Source organism: Panthera onca, chromosome E2 (assembly GCF_046562875.1).
Source record: "Panthera onca isolate mPanOnc1 chromosome E2, mPanOnc1 haplotype 2, whole genome shotgun sequence".
In the NCBI taxonomy this organism is placed as follows: domain Eukaryota; kingdom Metazoa; phylum Chordata; class Mammalia; order Carnivora; family Felidae; genus Panthera; species Panthera onca.
In genome coordinates this window covers 40,519,511-40,543,833 of record NC_138353.1, presented here as the reverse complement: position 1 = coordinate 40,543,833, position 24,323 = coordinate 40,519,511, and the positions used below count along the sequence as shown (strand labels likewise).

The following is a 24,323-nucleotide window of genomic DNA, read 5'->3' as shown; positions in this document are numbered from 1 at the left end:
AAGCCCTCTATGATTCTTCACTGGCTATAGGATAAAGGTCATATTCTGTAGACTGACATTGGAGAACTTCCATGATCTGTCCACAGTGTGTGACAGCAACAATAAAAGAAGAGCAGGGGCGCCTAGGTGGCTCAGTTGGTTAAACTTCCAACTTGGTTTGAGATCGGGTCACGATCTCGCAGTTTGTGAGTTTGATCCCCTCATTGGGCTCTGCGCTGACAGCACAGAGTCCGCTTGGGACTCTGTCTCTCCTTCTCTCTCTGCCCCTCCCCCACTAGTTCCTCTCTCTCTCTCTCTCTCTCTCTCTCTCAAAGAAACTTTAAAAAAAAAAGAAAAGCAACTATTATTTGTTGTACTGCTTACAGTATGCAAGGCACTAGGTTGTATATCTTAACATCTATAATTTCATGGAATTCTTACAGACAAGCTAAAACTTAGGTACTGTTAATAATCCAGTTTAAAAGATAAGTAAGCTAAGATTTATAGAACCTAAGGACATTTCCAATATCACTGAGCTTAGATGTACTGGAGCATGAACTTGAATCTAGGACTTTATAAAACCAAAATTCATGCCCTTCGCTTCTAGAGAATAATGCTTTGAATTGTTAATTATCTTTCTCCCAGTTACTGTGTCTTGTCATGTCCACTAGATAGTAAACTCCCTGGTGGCAGGGGAAAAAATCTATTATTTTTGCCTCCTTTTCACAGAAGGCTACCCGCTGAAGGCTTTGTTACTGAGCCTCTCCTGACATTTGCAAGGCATGTGTACCTGGTTTCTCTTCAGCTTCTTCCCTGGGGAAGGGGACTCATCATCCCATTCCCATACAGAGCTTCACAGTCTAATGACATCATGGACGAACTCGTGTCTTTTACACCATGAAGTGCTGCTCCATGAGTGGAACCCTCTTTGTTGGAAGCAACATGATCTAGAATTGGAAGATTTGAGTTCTCATGTTGGCTCCCCCAGAAACGAGATAATAGGCCATTTGGAAATCCCATCATTTGTAAATGGAAGATATTAAACTCTGACATCCATGGTCTTTGCCACCTTTAATATATCTTGACTTTTATGACCTTCGATGAATGCATTCAGACATATATATTCTGTAAACTTTAGGAAACTGCAGCTAAGCCCTCCAACAGCGGGAAACCACCCAATTATGAACCCAGTATGCTACCCGAGTTAATATAACCACCTTTGCTCCTCATTTTGGAGACAGTGTGGTGGAGTGAAAAGGAAAGGAGCTTTGGTGTTGAACAGACATATTAAAGCCAGTACTTTGGTATTTACAACTCTGGGTATCCCGGACAAGCTATTTTACCTCACTACACCTCAATAAAGGTCATTCTTCTTGCTCCGTCTCCCTCCTCACTGGGCCATAAACATGGTCCAGTAATATTCTGGAAATTATTTTCTCTTTTCTTAGAAAAACAAGCAAGCTTTCTAAGTGGACAGGAGTAGTTAAAAACCTTCTGGCTAGGATATTAGGCACAGCCCATCATAAAAGTATGAGGAGAACACTCTACAGATGAATGACCAAGACTGCTTTGCATATTTCATCATGGAATTCAGACCCAGGCTACCTGAGAACCCCTAAAACCAAATAAATAAACTAAATAAATTCACTCAAACTAGAGTTAGCATTTTTCTTTAAATAAGGAGAAAACTGATTTTTTAGTACCATAAATGCTCCTAGATGATAAATTTAGGTAAACTTGAAACTATTTAATATTTTGATGCAAAAATCTGGCAACAGTTTGATGCATTTTTGACTTTCTGAGTAGTTTGGGCAATCCCACTTCCCAAATGCAGTTTCATAAATATTCAGAGGGTGGGGGATTGTAGTAAATACGAAGAAATATGCAACATGTCATTACGTTTCTCAATCAAATATGCTAAACAGCTCTTTCATTCATTGTACTGAATAAAGAAGCCCAATGCAGCAGAATGATTTCTATAAAAGATTCATGTATGAAGTTTAAAAAGTAAATTTGATTAAAAAGGAAACCTAGTTGAAGCAATCCATTGAAAAAGTTATTTTAAATATAGCATGGAGAAAATATTCAAATATTAAGCTGCTCAGAATGTCTCCGTCTAATTGCCTTATTTGCATTCCGCTTAGGTATTCCATCGATCGTCATACTGACCTCGACAGGTTTTTCACTATTAATCCAGAGGATGGTTTTATTAAAACCACAAAACCTTTGGACAGAGAGGAAACTGCCTGGCTCAACATATCCGTTTTTGCAGCAGAAATCCGTAAGTATTCTCCTAAGGGTTTTGATTCTACTTTACCAAATTTTATTCCATCAGACTCTATATATATTCTGGAAAATGACAGACAGCTGAGATAGAATACATTTTTTAGTCTTAAGCATATTTTTCAGTGTTTAAAATTTATTCTTCGTCATGTATCGAAGAGGACATATAAACACGTAGAGATATTTTCATTTTCTCTGGCAGAACTGGGTATAGATTTGGCAAGTGAGATCTTGACACTATAGCCATCACTGGGGGACTCCCCATTTTAGGCTGCCACTCAGTATTGTTTAAATCCTTAGAGCCTAGATTTGTGGGTGCTTGTGTACCTATAGACCAGTGGTTCTCAAACTTGATCACACACTGGAATATCCTGGAGGGCTTGTATTTACTGTCTGAATTCTCTTCTTTCAGACAACCGGCATCAGGAAGCCAAAGTGCCAGTGGCCATTAGGGTCCTTGATGTCAACGATAATGCCCCCAAGTTTGCCGCCCCTTATGAAGGCTTCATCTGTGAGAGTGATCAGACCAAGCCACTTTCTAACCAGGTAATGATGCCTTCCCCTTTTCTGGCTTTGTACAAACCATTTGGAAACAGAGTTTGATCTTGAGAGCTTCACCTGGAGATACCTGCCGCTGCCCAAGAGGTCTTCAGAGCCCTAGTTTAAGCTCTGTAGCTGTGCTCTTGTTAAACCCAGGCTTCTCAGCCAGCTAGGAATTTTTGAATAAATGATGTGCCAATGTCAGCATGATTTATTTATGGGCCACCTTTCTCTTTCAGCCAATTGTTACAATTAGTGCAGATGACAAGGATGACACAGCCAATGGACCAAGATTTATCTTCAGTCTACCCCCTGAAATCATTCACAATCCAAATTTCACAGTCAGAGACAACAGAGGTTCGTACCAAAGTTCCTATGCATTCAGAGAAGTAGAAATGGACGAATGAATGGCTTTTATATTGCAGAACACAAGTGTTTTCCCTAATCTTAATAATGCCTGTCTGTTGAAGAACAAACAAGAAGTAATAATGCCACCTTTATTTTGAGACGTGTGGGCTCATTTGGTGCATATGAATAAGTGAGTGTAATTTTATTTTACTTTTTTTATTGGCTTTGATATTCAAGACGCAGTGGGGAAACCAAGTGGGGAAGCTTACAGGGTCAATATGCAAACAACCTCATTTATCTTTTTTAAGAGGTTGATAAACCCTTGGGGGGAGCATGGCTTTATGAATATTGATATCAAATAAAGCATTATAAGAGATTAGTTCAACTTTGTAAGGCAATGTAATCTTTCAGCTGGCCTTCCCTTCCAAGCATGGTTTTAATGCAGTATGGTTGGGTTCATAGCTTGTTACCTAAAGATGGTTGCAGAATTATTGCCTGAAGGGCATGAACAGAGCATTGTTTGGCCACTGTAGACATGGTGAAATCTAATATCATGCCTGCTTCTCATTTCATCAAAGAGGTTCTAGACTTACAAATTATTTGAAGTAGCTGTTCTTCCATATAGGCCCAAACTGATACAGTCTCTTGATAAAGGTGGTACCAAGCCAGGATCAGAAAATAAGTTTCTTGACTTCTGGGCAGGCTATGTTGGTCTACAGCTGTCCCTAGAAACCCGTGACAATGCAGTTTGTAGAAGCAGGAAGACAAATGCCATCGTTCGACATAGGACTAGAAGGTAGTCCTCCTGAGCACACATGCTTTCATTAGCCACACAGTACTAGGTTATAGATTGACTGCTTTCCCAGTGACTGAGATCAGGCATATAGGAGCTTACATTAACCTAATAAGTATTTTTGCTTTCCCCATCTCTGTTATCACTCATCAGAATCATAAATACCAGTAGCTATGTTCCAAACAACATGCCAAGACCCTTCCCACACACGCCATCCGTTTCTTTCCCTCAACACACCATAGGTAAATGTCATTATTATCATTCCCATTTGAAGATGAAGAAAATGAGGCACATAACCATCAAGTAACTTGTTCTAAGTCAATGAGCCACATAGGAGTTAGACCTAGGTTTTAAACCCAGGTTTTCAGAGGCAAGACATTACAACCCTAAGCACTGTCCCTACTGGGTTGATTATTAGAGGAAAGAAGTTCCCCATCCTGCTTGGAGTTGAGGGGTATGATCTAGCATACTGCATTTTTATTTCTGGAACTGATTTGAGCATTTAATTATGGCCTTGTAAAATCAAGCACATATCAAAAGGGACTGTGGGATAAAATGTCCTAGGTGCTGACAGATTTTCTCTCCTGATGCTTTGCTTTCTGCAGTGGACATGCTCTTGAGAGCCTGGGTGTGAAGAAAGTAATACGACAGACCTGTGTTTTAAAGGAACCCTATGAAACAACCTGTCACTAAATGATTCCTATAATTTCAAAATAGAAATGGTGCTTGGAATGCTTTAATTTTATATTTCATCTAAGAGTTTTCTTTTACTTGTTAGCTTTGGTTTATGGGCACATGTGAGTGCCTTAAGCCCCTTTGAGAGTTAAGTCTGCAGGCCACTGAGATAGAGGAGTAGTTCTTGACTGGGAGCTCACGTACCTCCAGGGGTACATGTGTATAATCTAAGAATTTCCTTTTGTAAGCATGCATTCCTCCAAAGAAGGAAGACCACACATGTAGTGTGGCATTCAAGAAATGCTTACTCAGCTGAACTGAACAAGGTAGCACACATAGTGTTCTCATAACACTTCCTAAGATAGTTTATGGGAATCCCTGCTTCCACTCTTGGATTTCTCCTAATTCCCAAACTATTTTGTGATAGGTTGATTGCCACATTGCCACGAGCCTAGGCTTTTGTCAGTGTTGTGGTGAAGGAGATACTAGAAAACATTTCAGCGTACATTTAGTTTTATCAAAAGTGAGGTGATCGACTCAGTTGTTTGGAAAACTCCACTGTTCCAACATGTGTCTTATGCCATCCCCCTCTTATGATCTGTTTACTCAAATATTTGTGGGCATACTTTTATCTGTGTTTTCTTATAATCCCCAACTAACATTTGGAGCCTAACTCCTGGATGGATGCCCAGCAACATCCCTGTATGGTTGGACACCTCCTGACCCAGCAGGTGTTTCTAGGCTTTTCTCACTGTGCCAACGTCACCTCCATCACCTGCCTTGTCTTCTTTCTCTTTTATGTGTGCGATAATATTTAGTTGCTGTTAACCCTCTGAAAACATGATACTAAGATGGAGTGTTCTCTAGGGAGTTGTAAGTATTTTACTTTGTCACAGTACTTCAGGAATGCCATCGGTATTTTCAAAAAGATGAGCCAGCCCAGTACACAGTCTGTTTCCTCTGCCCTTTCCTGTAAAAAACTAATACTATGCAGAGCTACCACTTTTGAGCGAATTGCTACTTTTTAAGAAAAATGACTTTATTAACTATGGCAAACACTTAATGAAAACTCCTATGTTTAGAGCTATTACAAAACCTTAAAGCAAATACAGTCCTATAATTATCATTTAATAGAGTCTCTTTGCTAGCTCCTAAAAGTAATTACATATTGAAGTAATCCAAAAGGAGTAATCACATTCCACATCCTATTAATAGCCTACTGAGTTACCAAATTTCTCGGCTGAAACTGTTTTCCATAGAAAACATGAGATAATGGTTTAGATCACGCTGAGTAAAAGCATCAGGTTTCTTTCTCCTTGAGTGTTTGCTTCCATTATGCCATGTAAATAATCGGGATTGTGTTTGCCTAAACTGGCATAAGCATTACACATCTTTAGAAATAGGAGAAGAGAAGCCATCTTAATACACCCAAGCCTTTTATGTCATTTTCCCTTACTCCAGTCTGTAGCCAACCTTCACAGGTGACTCAGCAGGCAGCCAGAGAGTACAACACTGGATGACTCTTCAACATTTAAGTCCATCTTGGGCTGTTAATTTCAAAAATGGTGCTGTTTGGCCAGATGGAGGCTGATCTGCCCGCAGTTTTGAGATGCATTTGCTTTGAAAATATCAGACTTATGGCTTCTCTTAAAACACAAGAAATGTGTAATGAATGAGAATAGTGCAAAGAAAAAAATACTGAGAATAACCCTTCCCATCTATCTAGCTCTTCGTTAATTTATACAAGTTTGTCATGGCCATTATTTCACTTAATTCCTCAAACAGCCCCACAAGGTTACTCAAGAGTATTTTTATCCCCATTTTCTAGATAAGGAAGGAGAATGAGACATGAGGAGCTTCAGATATTTTCCCAAGGCACATTAGTGCAATAGCGAACAAGTTTGGGTATTTGAAGGGCTCCATCAAGTGTACACACTATACTATGAGGAGAAAACTTATGTCTTTTCTAGTTAATTCTTCAAAAAAAATCTTTGTTTACCCTACAGTCAAATAATCACAGTCTTCAGAAGAGGAAAAATCTGGAATTCAATTGATCAATCTAAAGTTCCAGGGGAAATTGTGAACAGGGAAAAACTGTACTTCATGTTCAATTTAAATGATAGCCATAATAATTTCTAGTAAAATATATTTGCAAGAATTTTATAATTTCCTTCTACTATATAATTAACACATGTTCTTTGCAAGAAAGTTAGAAAATACAAACAAGCAGGAATATTACTATAAATAATAAAATAACTTGATACTATATTATATAGAAATAATCACTGCTATTTTTTGTATCTGTCCAGACTTTTTCTTGGAATTATATAATATATATATATATGTATATATATATATATAAATTATATATAAATGTTATATGTATATAACATATATATAATATATATAAATATACTATATATATATGGTATAATACATATGTTGTACACACACACACACACACACACACACACACACACACAATCAGCACCAATACACTTATGTCAACATTTTCTTCTAAATGTCTCCCTAACTTCCACTATAAAGATGTCTGATCTCAGTTAACCATTGTGTAACCAGGTGTGTTTGCATGCACCTTTGCCAAATATCTAATTACTATTTTAGGATAAATTTCTAGAGTGGAATTATTAGGTCAAAAGCTTTTGGTATTTAATTGACAAACTACCCATCAGACATGTATACTAACAGAAATACTTATAATACCATTAGCAAAATAGGTATTCCACACATGTAAGCCAACTCTAGATTTTATTACTTTTTCAAATCATTGGCAATTTGATAAGTGAAATACAATCACATTTTAAAATTTCAATGCCTTTGATAACTAGTAAACCTAGGATTTTTTAAATAAGCATTGATCATTTATTTCCTTTTTCTTTTGTAAATGTGCTTTTCCCATTTAAAAAAAAATAATGTTTATTTATTTTTGAGAGAGAGAGAGAGAGAGAGAGCGAGCATGAGCAGGGCAGGGGCAGAGAGAGAGACACACACACAGAATCCAAAGCAGGCTCCAGGCTCTGAACTGTCAGCACAGAGCCCGACGCAGGGCTCAAACTCACTGGCTGTGAGATCATGACTCGAGCCAAAGTCGGACGTTTAACCAACTGAGTCACCCAGGCACCCCATGTCCATTTTTGTGAATTATATAGTCACCTATTTACAGTTGATTTGTAAAGTGTCTTCATCTTTTAATGTTAATGACCTTGGGCCTGTCATACCTACTACATAGATTTTCCCAGTGTTTCAATGTCCTTTCGATTCTGATTGTGCTATGTTTGTCATTAGATGTTGCACTTCTTATACCAGGTTTTCTCTGCTTAATATTATCTTTAGCAATGCTCTCGTTGTCCAAAATTGATGTCAGTATTCACCTATATTTTCCTTCTTGTACATCTTGCTTCCCATTTCCACCATTTACCCATGTGAAATACATATATAACCTCAATTGGTTGGACGTTCCCTAAATATCATTTAAGAAATGGTCAGTCTTTTCCACCTGCTTTGACACACCATCTCTATGATCACCTATGTTACATAATCCAGTTGATCCTCGAACAACATGGGTTTGAAAGACACGGGTCCACTTACACATGGATTTTCTTTCTAGATAAATACAGTACAGTACTGTAAATGTATTTTTTCTTCTTCATGATTTTCTCAGTAACATTGTCTTGTCTCCACCTTACTTTATTGTAGGAATACAGTATATAATATAATATACAAAATATGTGTTACTCGACTGTTTATATTACCAGTAAGGCTTCTGGTCAATAGTAGGCTATAAGTAGTTAGGTTATGGGGAAGTCGAAAGTTGTAAGTGGATTTTCGATTGCGTGGGGGGTCAGTGCCCCTATCTCCATGTTGTTCAAGGGTCAGCTTGTATTAGATTTTTTTGGACTTTAAATTCTTACCATTCTTTGGGGCGCCTGGGTGGCTCAGTCGGTTAAGCGTCCGACTTCAGCTCAGGTCACGATCTCGCGGTCCGTGAGTTCGAGCCCCGCGTCGGGCTCTGGGCTGATGGCTCAGAGCCTGGAGCCTGCTTCCGATTCTGTGTCTCCCTCTCTCTCTGCCCCTCCCCCGTTCATGCTCTGTCTCTCTCTGTCTCAAAAATAAATAAAACGTTAAAAAAAAATTAAAAAAAATAAATAAAAATAAAAATAAATAAATTCTTACCATTCTATTTACTCTAGTGCTGGCATTATAATTTTCTTTACTATTGCATACACATCTATGTGAAAATCTGACACATGTTTCTCCAAATTATTTTCATTTTATTACTCTTAGTACTCTTAACTTTTGGTTTCTTTGTTCCTCCAGATAATCTTTAGAATTATTTTTCAGGTGCCTGAAAAGTATTTTTGTGAATTTTATTGAGTTTACCTTAAATTTATGGATTCACTTAAGAACTAAAAGTTTTAAAATATTCTTTCCATCCAGAAGCATGATTTGACTTTCCAATGAATCAGTTCTCTTTGTATTGCTATCAGGAATGTTTTGTAGCTGTCTTCTGTGTATTTCTTATTAAGCTTATAGCTAGATACTTTATATTTTGGATGTTGTTGTGAAGTGGATTTTTAAGTTGTTTTCTAAGTGAATATTTTTAGTATAAACTATAGCCATTTTAATGAACTTTTTATTATTTGGACATTGTTCTAAGGTGATAAAACTTCTCAGCTGATTTGCCTGGATTTTCTAAAGAGACAACTACATAAAAATTAAATAATGCAATTTGTTTTGTCTTCTTTTAAGATTTGGTGGTTTTTTTTTAGTCTATTTGCATAGATTGACACTTCTAAAATGTGTTAAATAACAGCAATGATAACAGGCATTCTTGCTTTACTTGTTACTTAAGAGTTTTTAGAGTTTCACCAATAAGCATAATATTGGTAGTAATACTAAAATTAATATTTGTGTTGTTGGGTGTGTGTGTGTTTTAGGAAATTTCCTTTCCATTATTATTTTATTTAGAAAAAGTGGATATTCAATTTTTATCATAATTTTTGGATTCTAACCAGAGAAGAGTATGATTTTGTCCTTTGACCTAATGATTTGTTAAAGGAATTAAATCGAAATATCCTAATATTGAACCTCATATTTTTAATTTCCAAACCTTCTGTTCCAAACAGTGATCATGTGATAAAATATAGAGGAAAGAGCAAGGGTTAGCAATTAAATGCTTGGCTTTACTCTTTATTGCTAGAATGGGAACAGTCTTAACATGAATCCCTGAATATTTGCCATACGATTAATCGTATTACTGTTTTATTTTTACAAACTGTCAATTATTACATCACCCCTAATTCCTAGGAATTAGTGTTTTGAGAGGGGACAGCAGTGAAATACCAAAAGGTGGCCACAGTTGGAACACATCTCAGGCTCCAAGAACCCCAGGGTTGCATGCTATCCAGTAGGCCAGCTCAACTAAAGTTGGAGGCCTATGAGATCATCGGGTTATTTAGCTATTGAAACATTTCTTAGTCATTTGAGCAACCGAGGACAGTTTTAGGACCTTGCAATAAGTTCCTATTTTAACACCAACAAAAATACTCAGGATTTTCAAGTCAACAAATGAAAAAAGCAGCCCTTTTGACATTATGAAGCACCTTCCCTATTTCATTTGACCTTCTTCAGCCTTTTAATGTTTCTTCCATATTTCAAGTCAGTGTGACTTCCAACAAAAATGAGGTAATTTAAGGGGCGCCTGGGTGGCTCAGTTCGTTGAGTGTCTGACCATTGATTTCAGCTCAGGTCATGATCTCAGGGTCATGAGATGGAGCCCTACGTCGGGCTCTGCACTGAGCATGGAGCCTGCATGAGATTCTCTCTCTCTCTCTCTCTCTCTCTCTCTCTCTCTCTCTCTCTCCCTCCCTCCCTCCCTCCCTCTCTCTCTCTCCCTCTGCCCCTCTCTTCCACTCCAACTCTCTCTTTAAAATAAAATAGAAAAAAAATTGTAATTAAAGAAAAACAAACGAGGTAATTTCATAGTTCCCCAATTACAATCTCCTTCCATCTTCCACAGTCACAAGAAAATGAGCTTCTCTGCCTGGAATGTACACACCTCCTACCTATTCCTCCTCTTTCAGGTGTCCCCATAAATAAAGTCACTGAGGCGAAGCTTTGCCAGATATCCCCAGCCTATCTTGGGTGCTTCCTCCTCTGTCCTCCAGGAACACTGCAGTAGTTTTTCATATTTTCCTTATCTTGCATTCTAAACATTCATTTCCCCATCTTCTCCCACTAGAACATGAGCTCTGTGGGGACAGCATACCAGCACTTAAGAACAGTGGGTTGACCAAATGCAAGGATTAAAATGAAAGAGTGGCTTGGGAAACATGTGCCGTGCTCACAAATTTCAGGGATCTGTTATTATTAGGGGAAAATAATTATGTTATAACATAAGCATCAGGCTAAAAAAGACACTCACCTTTTAAGACCGAATGCTCTGAGGAGTCAGTACCACATAGCGTGCCTCTTCTTTCCATTCATTATTTAGTGTTCCACAAAGCTATATTGGACATCCAGAGTTTGGATACAGGAAGAGATGACATTGAAATGTGCTTATTTTGCAGGAATATTATCTAAGATGGGCCAAGTTGCAGATCAAATGAGCTCTGATACCTGATGCATTCAGAGTGAAGTCTGATCTGCTAAAAAATGCAAAAAAGACCAAAAAACAAAAGAAAACAGAAAGGGTACATGAGAAGCAGTTTTGGCTGAATAAATCGGGATAGCCAAGACAGATTCACCCCGATTAGACCAACTGGCAAACATCTTTTTTTTTTTCCCTCCCCCACCAGCACTTTTTTTTTTTGTCTAAGCTTAGAAAATTTATTTTTTTTATGAGTAGCATCAGACAGCATCCAAATAGGCTCTGGTTTTTTACTTTCATCATTTAAAGATAGCCAAATAGATTTCTATGGAACTTTTTTCCCTCATAATTGCTTCAATATGGAAGATGCTCTATTGGCAGATCAAAATGGCAGATGTCTTTTAATGCTCTGCCATTTTCTCTGTGTAAATAATTATGTTCCTTTTCCGCCTGAATTTCATTGCAGCAGTTTGTCCATTACAACGCAGCTTATCTGGGAATTCGCTCCTTCCCCAGCCCAACACAAAAAGATAGGTCATTTTGGTGGAACAGACACATTATTCTTTCAGGGTTTCCTCTGGTCACTGACTTAAATAACTCCTGGGATTTCTCAACTCACTAAAGGACCCAAAATGTTTATATCCCACTGAATTCTGTGGTAGTTTTCCTTGTCTTAAATCAAGAAATACTTAGGCAATATGTTTCTTTTTCCCTCCCAAGAAGAGAATTCTCCTCATACAAAAATGGAGGGAGAGTTAATTTCAAAGGAAGTGGTCAATTACAACAATGAAAAATCTATTAATATCAGCCAACAGTGCACACTTAGATGTCTGATACACACACACATTTAGATATCTCTACAATGTTATTTATTGTATTTCATATTTTGCCAGTCCCTCGGTATCAAAGGTGTTAATTAAAAAATCATGATGATATCCTCCTAGGGTGCAGCTCTTTAATTCATTTGGAAGACATTACAGCCATCAGAGTCTTGGGTCAAACAATTTTCTTCATTAACATGCATACACAAGCTATTAAGGTCATCTTTGAGTATAAGTAAAGTCAAAAATATAAGTGCTCCAAACTTTAAAAGTATTATTTAAAATTTCTGTTATTTCACTCCCTCAGATTGAAGATGGCAAATATATGGCATCAAAAATTTCAGTTAAGGTTTGAAAAATCACAAATCTAAATGAGTATAAAAAAACCTAAATAAGTGGGGGTTCCTGAATGCCTCAGTTGGTAGAGCAGGTGACTCTTGACCTCGGGGTTGTAAGTTCAAGCCCCACACTGGGATTAGAGTTTATTTAATAAAAAAATTGTAATCTAAATAATTAAACTTTCCAGCGATGTCTTTTGTAGAATATATTCTTCTAAAAGTATTAAAGCTTAAAACTCCATTAAGACTTCTGAGACACATACTGTATCTATATAGATATAGATATATACACACATATATTTCACATACATACCTATATATTTTTTTCCATTATCCTGATAGAACTATGGCCACATTTCTAGGGAAAGTGGAGAGGGCCCAGAGGATTATTCTGCTAGCGAGTGCATAACTGTCTTCAAGTGTGTCAGAACTTTTTAAGTGGTAGATGGATCTACTTTGTCTCAGGTTTGAGCAAAGGTAGAGACGGTAGTTTGGGTCAGAAGTGAACAAAGTAAGAGCAAGGTTTGGCTTCAATCCTCTAGATGCTTAATAGTCTCCTAGAGGCCTTCATCTGATCAAGGTGAACAATGACAGAAGGACAGAAGAAACAGAGTGGCCAAGAAAGGGCATCTTAAGAGCTTTAGGGAAGCTGCTGAGGTGACTGATTCTCTCACCTTAGCTCAAGCCTTTCTCCTGACATCATGGTGAGATCATGTGTACTAATTCTGTGCTGCAGACGTTTTCTTTTTCAAGTTTTTAAACATACAGAGTCTATGCCTTATGCTGCCCATTTGCTCTGCTCTCAGTGTTTTTTTTTTTTTTTTTTGGCTAATACAAGATTACACCGAGTGTGATCTACCGATCGAGGGCTGGTTACCCATCATAGTTTCCCCTTTTAATGTCAGTTGTATGTATCCCTCCAATGGGCTACATCATCATCATAACCCTTATGTTTGCATCCCAAACTGGTACCATGGAGACAATCATTATCAGGTCCCTTTACATTTTATTAGTGTAATGACAAAGTGTGCAGGTAAAAACAGCATGTAATTAGGAGTCCAGGTTGTAGACATAAAAATTTGAAATCTGAATTTATTTTCCATTAATGGAAACACTACATTTTGTGCATGACATATGCTAGTAATTAATGACCCTATTTGCAAGGTTTTGCCTAAGTAGGGGGAAAATGAAACTGGTTACATGTCTGTGGCCAGGAATGAGAACCCTGGGTGTCAGGATGAAAAAGTGAAGTGCTTGAAAAACATTTTCTTACTGTGGGAAATATGTTGCCCAGGATTGAGGAGCGTGAACTATTTTCTTACCTCTGGATGATGAGCTCTTCTGTGTAGACCCTTGCGTTCCAAGCTGCAATGACATTTCCAGGAATTCACTTTCCTCTCTCTGCCAATAAGTTTCTCTTCCTCATTAGTTTATTGCTCAAAGAGGATTGCTTCCAGGAAAGAATTAATATTTACTGAGCATCTCCAACAGTCTGTCGCTGTGCTAAGTACCTTTATGAATGGAATCGTTTTAACATTTAAAATTATTAGTTTCCTGGGTGAGAATATAGAAACTCAGGACATTTACTTACTACAGTTGAAGTCAGGCAATTAATATGTAAACGATTCAAGATTCAAAACCAGGACTGTTTGACCCCAACTACTGAGAGATTTGCTCTTTGGAAGCTTTATAAAGGAAAAGGATCTGAGAAATCTCTTGATGGAAATTTAAACATTGGTAACATTTGCCTTTTTCTGCCTCATCTTATTAGCCATGGAGCCAATTCGACACTTCCCTGAAAAAAAAAAAGGCTCATGGAGCCTCTTTTATCCATGGGGCACCCATAAACCTTAGGAATGTGTATATCCAAAGTGAGGGGACCCTCTCAAAAATACATAAGCAGTGATTGCCAATGAAAATGATTTGGATGAAAGAGAATCCATAGTCAAACAGAATGCAAAGTTGATTTTCAGTAAAATAAGTTTTTGTTATTATGGCTAGTTTGTTTCTTTTTCAGTGTGTTTTTCTAGATTTGTTTTCATGAAATTCCTGCCCGTAGTGGTGGCACTTTTTTTAGCCGAAGATCAGTGATCAGAGTGGACCACAAGAAAGACCATCAGGGGACATAGCACTGACTCCTCTAAAATGGCCATCCCAAAAGAAAGCTCACTCTCCCATTGGTACAGAGTCCAGTTGGATCTACAGGAGAAATATTTTATTCATTCAAACAACGCTTAGCACCTAAGTGCCAAGCCAGGCTGTTTACACAGTTTTCTGGTCTATCACAGCTACCCCGATCCAGTCATGAGTGTTGGAAGATATCAATAGTGGGTGTTAAATATTCTGGTGGAAGGATTCCCTGAGCCATAGAATAACCATAGTTTTTATTATGTTATTTGACTCCAGTAACAACCCTGTGAGGCATGCTTGAAATCAACCAGGGTCCTCATTTTAAAGATGAACAAGTAAGGCTCTAGACAGGAAAACTGATTCATTTTAAAGCATGTAATTAGTGTATGCCCATGAAGAGACTTTCAGTCCATTTCTTTCCCACCTCTTCAACTAATCTTAAATCCATATGTGTAACATGTTTGTCTAGAAGAACTTTTTAAAAAGTTCTTGAGATTCTTGAGGCACCTGTGTGGCTCAGTCGGTTAAGTGTCTGACTCTTGATTTTGGCTCAGGTCATGATCTCACAGTTTGTGAGTTGGCCCCACATCGGGCTCCTCATGGACGATGCAGAGCCTGCTTGGGATTCTCCCTCACGCTGTCTCTCTCTGCCCCTACCCACTCCCTCTCCCCTCAATATAAATAAATAAACATTAAAAGTTCTCAAGATTCTACTGGTCCATCACTTGGAGATGGTGAATGGTCTGGTCAGCTGGGGTCCTTGATGAGCTTTTATGTCACAGTTTCAGTGTGTCTTAGGGGACTCACTTGTTCAGAATATGAAACATCTTTCAATCACATGCCCGTGTCCTGCTCAGCTCCATGTTTTCCATTAGTGTTTGATTTTCAGTCACTATCATGTGTAAGCCAGCATGCTGTAACCTGGAGGCACACTCTTGGGTGGATGGCACATTGAAGAAGAGATTTTAAATCCTGCCTTCCACAGGTTTCCAAAAGCAAAATACCCAGTTTACATTCCCTCCAAAACAACACCCTGGGTGACAGGATGCGACCCAACAGATAATCCAAGTGAATGATCTTTTGGGGATGTTGTATGTATCAGAGAAGTGTATTTGGCCAAACAATTGAATTAATTTGCTTTCCATCTTAGATTTTTAATTTTTATTTTTATTCATAGTGGCATTAGTGACATTTCAGATCATTAAAATGGGGTAGATGTTGTCACTTTTAATTTGTGAAAATCTTATTTGAGCTCAAAAAATGTATGAGAAGGGAAAGAAATAACGTATTTTGAAATTATTTATATGTGAATTTTTTTGTATTTCTTAAGCGTAGAAACAGGGTATAGGCTAGAACAGGAAAGAACAGTCAGGAAGCAGAATTTTCAGTTAACAGCCTTTTGGGCTAGTTTGTTTTTATTTTTTCATGATTTTCCATACGATGTGGAATTTTTTTCCAGTGATAAGAACAATATATGCCAGTCATACTAAATTCAGAAAATATAGAAATGAGAGCTAGCTGTTCTGCCTTGCTTTGTTTGAAATGCTGGCAACAAAGGACAGAGAATCTGTCGCGATACAGCTCACTAAAAACCAATGCACACACACACCTTACCTTCTGCAACACTCAGAATATCTGCTCATCCCTCGACTGAATCTGCCTTTTATATTTAATAAATTTTATCTCACAGAAGATGTATTATATTTCCTTTCACCTAAAATATACCCATTTAAATTTGAGATTCTAAGGTATTTCTTCCTACAACAAGAGCTAATTCATGGTACTGTCGATCCATTCTAAACCTGCTAGCTTTTGGGCCATCATGTTGCCCATACATTCATATTGCTATAAGTTACTGATCCTAAACTGATATACAGAGGCAAGCCATGTTGAGGATGTGTGTGTGTGTGTGTGTGTGTGTGTGTGTGTGTACACATAATTTGATAGAACATATTTAAAATTTCACCTGTTTTATAATTACCAGTGTTGTCCCCCCAGAGCACACAGCCTGGAGGGGCACCTGAGTGGTCCAGTCAGTTAAGCAACCGGCTCTTGGTTTGGGGCACCTGGGTGGCTCAGTCAGTTGAGCCTGCAACTTGGGCTCAGGTCATGATCTTGTAGTTTACAGATTTGAGCCCTGCGTCGGGCTCTGTGCGGACAGCTCAGAGCCTACAGCCTGCTTCGGATTCTGTGTCTCCCTCTCTCTCTGTCCCTCCCCAACTCATGCTCTCTCTCTATCAAAAATAAATAAACATTAAAAATTTTTAACACATAGTCTGGAAAAAATGTTGGCTGGTATAGATATGCAGAAAACATGATGAGGAAGTAGTTGGGGGCATTGGTTACAAAAGATTGAAAAATATATGGAAGCCAACATCGGGAATTTTGGTTAAACCTTTCTCAGAACACAGTTATGCCATTTATTCAAAAAACATTTCTTGAATGTTTCTTGCGTGTCCATCCCTGGAAAGACAGATGAATGAGATGAAGTCCCCTATTCTTAGAAGTTCACAATCTAGGCGAGGTCAAAGTGGTTATGTCAACAAATAAAGACAGAATAGTGGGGTGTCAATTTCTATAAGAATATACAGTGTTGGGTGCCTGGGCACATAAGTCAATTAAGCGTTTGACTCTTGATTTTGGCTAGGATCGTGAGATGGAGCTCTGTCTCAGGCTCCACGCTGAGTGGAGTCTGCTTAGGATTCTCCCCCCTCTCTGTGCCCCTCTCTCATTTGTGTACATGCTCTCTCTCCTCTCTCCCTCTCTCAAAAAAAATTAATAAATAATAATACATAGTGTTATGGATCACAAAGGAGATGTTGGGAGGGGTCTAGAAAGGCTGCCCAAAGTGGTGGCTTTTGGGTTCAGTTCTGAGGCTTGAGGGGTTTTCCTCCCATGCTCATAGGAATAGCTTTCTGGGGCAGAACAGTGGGTAAAAAGGCAGTGGGGTAGGTGTGGTGTGCTTGGGGAACAGAAGCCATGTCTGCATGTTGGGCTGAACTGGGGCGTGTGGAATGGATAGGGTGTGACCCTGGAAGGCAAATAATGTCTTAAGAATAGAGAAAAATCTAGTGGTTTTCGGTAGGGCTGTGTTGTGTGGACAGCAGAGAGAATCTGGAATTATTTTAAGCAGGAGGCATGACATGTTTAACTAGCTTGTGGATGGTGCTTGAATTTCAAAGAGACTATAAACCTGCTACCGGGTTTTTATAAAAAGTTCCTCTTTAAACATATATTCCTTTAGGACTTATGAGTGGGCTCACAGTATGGGCAAGGTTTGCATGTGAACTGGAAATGTCTTAAAACAAACAACACAAAAACAAAAGCAGACAAACAGAAACTGGCCAAAGGCTTGCCATGAAGTAGTAAAGTGCAAACATGAAAAAGATTTTTCTGTTTGTTTCTTCTCACACTCACTTATATATTTAATTATCTCCTATACTCCCATAGAGTATGTGGTCTGAGCCCACACTTTCTTGTGATATCTGACGAAAGGGGCAATACCTTATCAGAAAAGAGTGTGCTTAACTTGTCCGTGGGGACAGGTGCATCTACCCCATATTAAAAAAAAAGAGCCAATGTCTGAGTTTGGTTCCAAAATATGGAGACATTATTCTGCAAGGCCAGATGCCTGTAGCTTCTACAGATACCTAGATTAAGGATTCTGGCTGTTGACCTTGATGATGAGAAGTTCAGCCTCACGTCTGCCAAGCTGAATGCACAAATATTCATGCCGTGATTCCAAAGGTCTCCTTTCCTCCAACAGATAACACTGCAGGGGTGTATGCCCGGCGTGGAGGCTTCAGTCGGCAGAAGCAGGATCTGTACCTCCTGCCCATCGTGATCAGCGATGGCGGAGTCCCTCCCATGAGTAGCACCAACACCCTCACCATCAAGGTCTGTGGGTGTGATGTGCACGGCGTACTGCTGTCCTGCAATGCTGAGGCCTACATCCTGAACGCCGGCCTGAGCACGGGGGCGCTCATCGCCATCCTCGCCTGCATCGTCATTCTGCTGGGTAAGCAGACTCCTCTGTGGCCTGCAGGAAGGGTTTTGCAACCAGATGCCCATCCTGGAAACATACACTTCTGGAGTGCAGGCTGGTTAGCAGAACTATACCAAGGACTGTGGCTACAATTTGAGACAAGATGGAGGTGGTGTCTGCTCCTGTCCATTTTATGATTTGGGTGGCAACTTGACAAGCATTTTGAGCAGGGTCGGGGAAGGGTTCTGATGAGCAAATTGTCAGGCACTGCAGGACAGCACAGCTGCAACCAGCCGGGGGTGCTGTAGGGGGACATCTGAGAAGGTTTTGCAAAAGAGGAATTCAGGCAGAAGTGTGGGATATGAGCAGCAGTTTGCCTTAGAAGATGAAAGAGAAGGGGCGCCTGGGTGGCTCAGTCAGTTAAGTGTTCGACATTGGCTCAGGTCGTGATCTCACGGTTCATGAGTTCGAGCCCTGCATCAGGCTCTGTGCTGACAGCTCGGCGCCTGGAGCCTGCTTCAGATTGTGTGTCTCCCTCTCTCTCTCTGCCCCTCCCCTGCTCATGCTCTGGCTCTCTCTTTCTCTCAATAATGAATAAACGTTAAAAAAAAAAAAAAAAACATTTAAAAAAATAGGAGGAAAGAGAAGAGTTAGGGACAGAAGGAGTAATCATGAGGCCACAGACAATATCTGAAGGACTTAAGGAAATGGATGAGGTTGGCCTGGCCAAGCTGGATCTTGACTCCTCCTCTGATTATCTGAGAGCAAGCCTCAGTTTTTGGGGTCCCCTGGGAGGCTTTTCCTGCACTTGCAGGCTGAGTTAGCTGCCCCACTTCTGCATTTTCATGTCCTCTCTGGTTTACTCTGAAAGAACAGCAGTGTGCCCATGCTAAGAACATTTACCGTGGCTGGCCTTCAGCAAGATGAGATCACGTGGGAGAAAAATCAGGACTCAAACCCAAGGATGTCTGACACCAAATTTATGCTTGTTCCATGATGTTTCATTCTCCACTGAATGAGTAGGCGGCCCAGCTGCACAGCGAACAGCCCCTGAGTTCAGGTCAACAAAGAGTTCTTGAGAATTATCTGGGTACCAGGTCCTGTGTTCAGCCCTGGGGGATAAAGAGAAGAATCAGACGTCATCTTTGTCCTTGACCGTTCACAGTCTATCAGGGAAAATACGAGTGAACAGATAAATCAGAGGCATGGGGTGAGTGCCATGATAGGGACATGAATAAAAGGTGATGGGGGCACACAGCAGGAAGTGCCTCACATTGACTAAGGTCAGGGACATCTTCCTAGAGGAAGTGACATACTTGTTGGATGCTGAAGAATTTTCCAGATGGTGAGAGAGACTGGGATGGATAGATTTTCCAAGCAGAGGGAACAGAATGCCAAAGAGCTCGAGGAAATTCAGAGTCTGGGGAGGGGGAGCCAGATATGTAAAACAAAGTATAAGTTATGATGATAGAAGAATGGGGCCAGGTGGGTGGTGGAGTGCATGCCAGTAGCCGTGTCTGGTGTCAGAATGAGATGCCAAGATAGGTTTCCATGATGAGAGAGAAGAGTCAGCCAAACAGGAAGTGGAAAGGAGTGGTCTGGGCGTAGGTGTTGTCAAGAACAAGGCACAGGGGAGGGACACTGCTTGGTGAGCGCTGGGAGCCGGTCACAGTCCACACAAGGTCAAACCCTCAGCCTTGCACCTCCCAGTGATGATACACCGACTAGGGCTCCCAGACCACCTGTCAGATTCAGCCACAAACATTTTCTTTAGTCTAGCCATGGCAGAGCGTTCTCGTGGAATATTATAGAAACCTCTTGTAGCGATGCTAGGTTGCCTGAGCATAGTCGAATCACCTCTCCCGGGGAGGAGATGGAGCTGTTCCTCCGGGCTTCAGCTGATGCTGTTTCCTTATATGCAAATAAAGAGGAGATTTGGCTTCTGGGGGTCATTATAAACTTCCCCTCTTCCATAAGGTGGTCTGAAGAGGACCCTGCCACATTTATGATAAGATTTCTTATTAAGGTAGAGTAGGACTCCTGTTCATTCTTCCCAGCCCCCAGCCCTCTGGGCAGGAACTAGCATCACCTCTTATAGAAAGGTAGGACTGAGGTCTCTGAACGTCCTCGTTCATAAACTTTGGAGAGACAGCTGTCTTCCGTTGGAAAACGAAACCGACATAAGCCATTTTTAAGAGGCTGCAGACCAATATATTTAGAATCTTCCCAATTCTGAGGAACATGACTTCCAAATAGCATTGGATTCATTTGTAAAAAGCTCAAAATAGTTCCAACTTGCCAGTTTGTTTGGGTATCATCTTTTCCTGGCGGCATTTTGCAGAGGAAGAGACAGGTGGAGGGCAGTTTTACACATCTTTGGGGATTCCAGGTAAAGCTCTCATTTCACACAGTGATAGACTGGTTCCTATTCTGAAGCTTGTACACACCATGTCTTACAGTAAGCAGAGTTCTCCTGGTGGTGGGTGGGGAGAACCCAGAAATACTGGGCTTGACCTATGCTTACTTTCTTGTGCTTTCCCCATAGTCATTGTAGTGTTGTTTGTGACCCTGAGACGGCAAAAGAAAGAACCACTCATAGTCTTTGAGGAAGAAGATGTCCGTGAGAACATCATTACCTATGACGATGAAGGGGGCGGGGAAGAAGACACAGAAGCCTTTGATATTGCCACCCTCCAGAATCCTGATGGGATCAATGGATTTATCCCTCGCAAAGACATAAAGCCCGAGTATCAGTACATGCCTAGGCCTGGACTCCGGCCAGCACCCAACAGTGTGGACGTCGATGACTTCATCAACACGAGAATACAGGAGGCAGATAATGACCCAACTGCCCCTCCTTATGATTCCATCCAAATCTATGGTTACGAAGGCAGGGGCTCAGTGGCCGGGTCCCTGAGCTCCTTAGAGTCTGCCACCACAGATTCAGACTTGGACTATGACTACCTACAGAACTGGGGACCTCGTTTTAAGAAACTAGCAGACTTGTACGGTTCCAAAGACACTTTTGACGACGACTCTTAACAATAATGGTACAAATTTGGCCTTAAGAACTGTGTCTGGCATTCTGAAGAATCTAGAAGATATGTAAACAGGTATTTTTTTAAATCAAGGAAAGGCTCATTTAAAACAAGCAAAGTTTTACAGAGAGGATACATTTAATAAAACTGCAAGGACATCAAAGTGGTAAATACTGTGAAGTACCTTTTCTCGCAAAAAGGCAAATATTGAAGTTGTTTATCAACTTCGCTGGAGAAAAAAACCACTTGGCGTACAAAATATTTAAGTGAAGGAGAAGTCTCATGGTGAACTTACAATGAAGGGAAATCGTTTATGTGTTATGAACATCTAAGTCTTTTCTTCTTTTTCTTCTTCTTCTTCTCCTTCTCCTTCTTCTTCTTCTTCTTCCTTTTTTTTTTTTTATTTGTCAAAGAAGCTTCCAGAAAATTAGAAAGGACAACAGTTCTGAGCTGTAATTCCGCCTTAAACTATGGACACTCTATATGTAGTGCATTTTTAAACTTGAAATATATAATATTCAGCCAGCTTAAACCCATACAATGTATGTACAATACAATGTACAATTATGTCTCTTGAGCATCAATCTTGTTACTGCTGATTCTTGTAAATCTTTTTCCTTCTACTTTCATCTTAAACTAATACGTGCCAGATATAACTGTCTTGTTTCAGTGAGAGGCGCCCTATTTCTATGTCATTTTTAATGTATCTATTTGTACAATTTTAAAGTTCTTATTTTAGTATACATACAAATATCAGTATTCTGACATGTAAGAAATGTTACGGCATCACACTTATATTTTATGAACATTGTACTGTTGCTTTAATATGAGCTTCAATATAAGAAGCAACTTTGAAATAAAAAACAGATTCTTTTTTAATTCTGGGTTTCATTCTTAACATTGAAACGTTTAAGTATTTCTAATGACCCATTTATATTTCTAATTTAAGATAATTGTGATCTTTTAATAACCCTATTTATGAGATGTTGTAGTCTGCTGCTTTTATTGTTTATTTAAAATCAAGTATGTTTTGCAAATGTTGTTTTTTTTTTTTTCAGACAAGATTCTGTAACATCGTTTAAAGCTTTCTTGTACATTCTCAGTGTTAGCTTCCTGGCTTCTCTTTGCACACATCTTCTGAAAAAGAAGGATGCGAAAGATCTAGGTCAGTCTCTGATTTTGCAATACTTGTTATATAATAGGCATTTATCTTGTATATCAGTAATTCAATGGTTATGAGAGATGAATCCATGAGGAAATGAAATGATCAGACCTCTAAAGTTCCAAGATGTAGATTTTATGCCCGATACTGAGCATTTGGGGGTTGGGCGAGGGAAGGGTCAAAAATAGAAATATGCTACATGTAGTTATCAGACATCCGATGTTATTCTATTTTTCCCTACTTTGATCTTGCCAGGCTCTCATAATGACTCTGACAGTTGAAACTGCTTATATTTCCCTCCTATGAATTTCAGTCCTCTTGAAATAATGTGGCATTTTAAATTTTGATGAAAGAAAGAGCAATTCATTTCCAAACCTTAAAATATGCTTTGGCAACAAGCTCAGAATGAGGGCAGGGACCCTGGTGGATTCTGAGGGTCAGTGCCAGTATGCCTGCTGTCTCTGGAAGTCCCATCTGGCTGCCTGGGGATTGGGACTTCCGTGGAGGACATTACAGCTGGGCCAAAGGTCAAAATGTAGCAATACTCGGGGAAAGACCACACAAAGTCATGCTACAAGTGTTCTCCCTCTTTCCCCTTAGAAACAGGGCACATGCTTTCTCTTGGGTTGCAGACAATTTTTAGATTATCTTTCTTTTTTTTACTTTATTGTGAAACTTTGTTTCAAGCATTTCTTGATATCCTGCTACATACTATTTTTATGACTCAGTCAACATGCCTAAAAAGAGAAATGTTTATATGAAGTGCTCACTTTCATTTTACTTTGCATTTAAATCAAATTGAACACTTCAGTGGAATAAATTCTGTGGACAATGTCACTTTGGAATCTTTCATTTCAATGAAGGATTGCACATTCTCAATACTTCCATAAATTGCAGGTTCTGTTCATTTTTTATATAGTTTTTGTAATCCAAAGAATATTTTGCTAGATTTGCACAGATCTCCAATTGAATTTGAAATAAAGAAATAATGCAAAAGGATGAATAGCACTTAAACAAGAATATAGCAGTAAGTAACCCCATCACCATGGATGATCCTTTTTGTCTAGGAATGTATTTAGATTAGATTTGACAACTACATTTTTAGATTTTTATGTTTAAGTTTAAAAAAAAAGGCTGTCTAATTTTCAATAGTTAAAATACTTGTTTTTCTGTTTTTCTTTTTTTCTTTTTATCTTCTCTTTTTTACTTTAAGCCTCTGTTGTTTGTAGAACCCTCTTAGAAGCTTGGAAATAAAATGTCTTTCCTGCCTAGTGGAGTCCTCTTTCATTTGGAACATATTGCCTTAAAAGCAATCTTAGTTTAAGTGGTTCTTCCTTATTTCGATATAAAGTAATCAGTGCTTTATGACATCGATTCAGCTAAAGAAGGGACACTGTTGTGTTCTCCTTGTACTTGAATAGTGGGCATTGTTTACAATCATCATTCATTCATTCATCAAAATCTTATTTGGTAGACCCTGCTGGTGACATCAGGATGCACAATGAATCTTGCTACCATCCTTGACATTTTTTGGTCCTCCCAGCCCTGTTCCAAAATATCCATCCTGTTGTCTTGTAACCACCTGTTGATTTCTGTGCCTACCCACCTCCCCAGACAGTGC

At 39.2% G+C, this 24,323-nt stretch overlaps 1 protein-coding gene across 4 annotated transcripts in view; it reads left to right on the top strand.

Annotated features, from left to right (window-relative positions):
• CDH11 (cadherin 11) overlaps window positions 1-22,419 on the top strand; it is a 153,144-nt gene extending 130,725 nt beyond the window's left edge. For all 4 annotated transcript variants that reach the window (XM_060650608.3, XM_060650606.3, XM_060650607.3 and 1 more), the window contains 5 exons: window positions 2,124-2,260; window positions 2,675-2,808; window positions 3,042-3,159; window positions 18,284-18,535; window positions 21,048-22,419. In XM_060650608.3, the coding sequence (XP_060506591.1) occupies window positions 2,124-2,260; window positions 2,675-2,808; window positions 3,042-3,159; window positions 18,284-18,535; window positions 21,048-21,544 (1,138 nt within the window). In that variant the 3' untranslated portion in view covers window positions 21,545-22,419. The remainder of the gene's footprint in view (window positions 1-2,123; window positions 2,261-2,674; window positions 2,809-3,041; window positions 3,160-18,283; window positions 18,536-21,047) is intronic.
• Window positions 22,420-24,323: the final 1,904 nt, after the last annotated feature.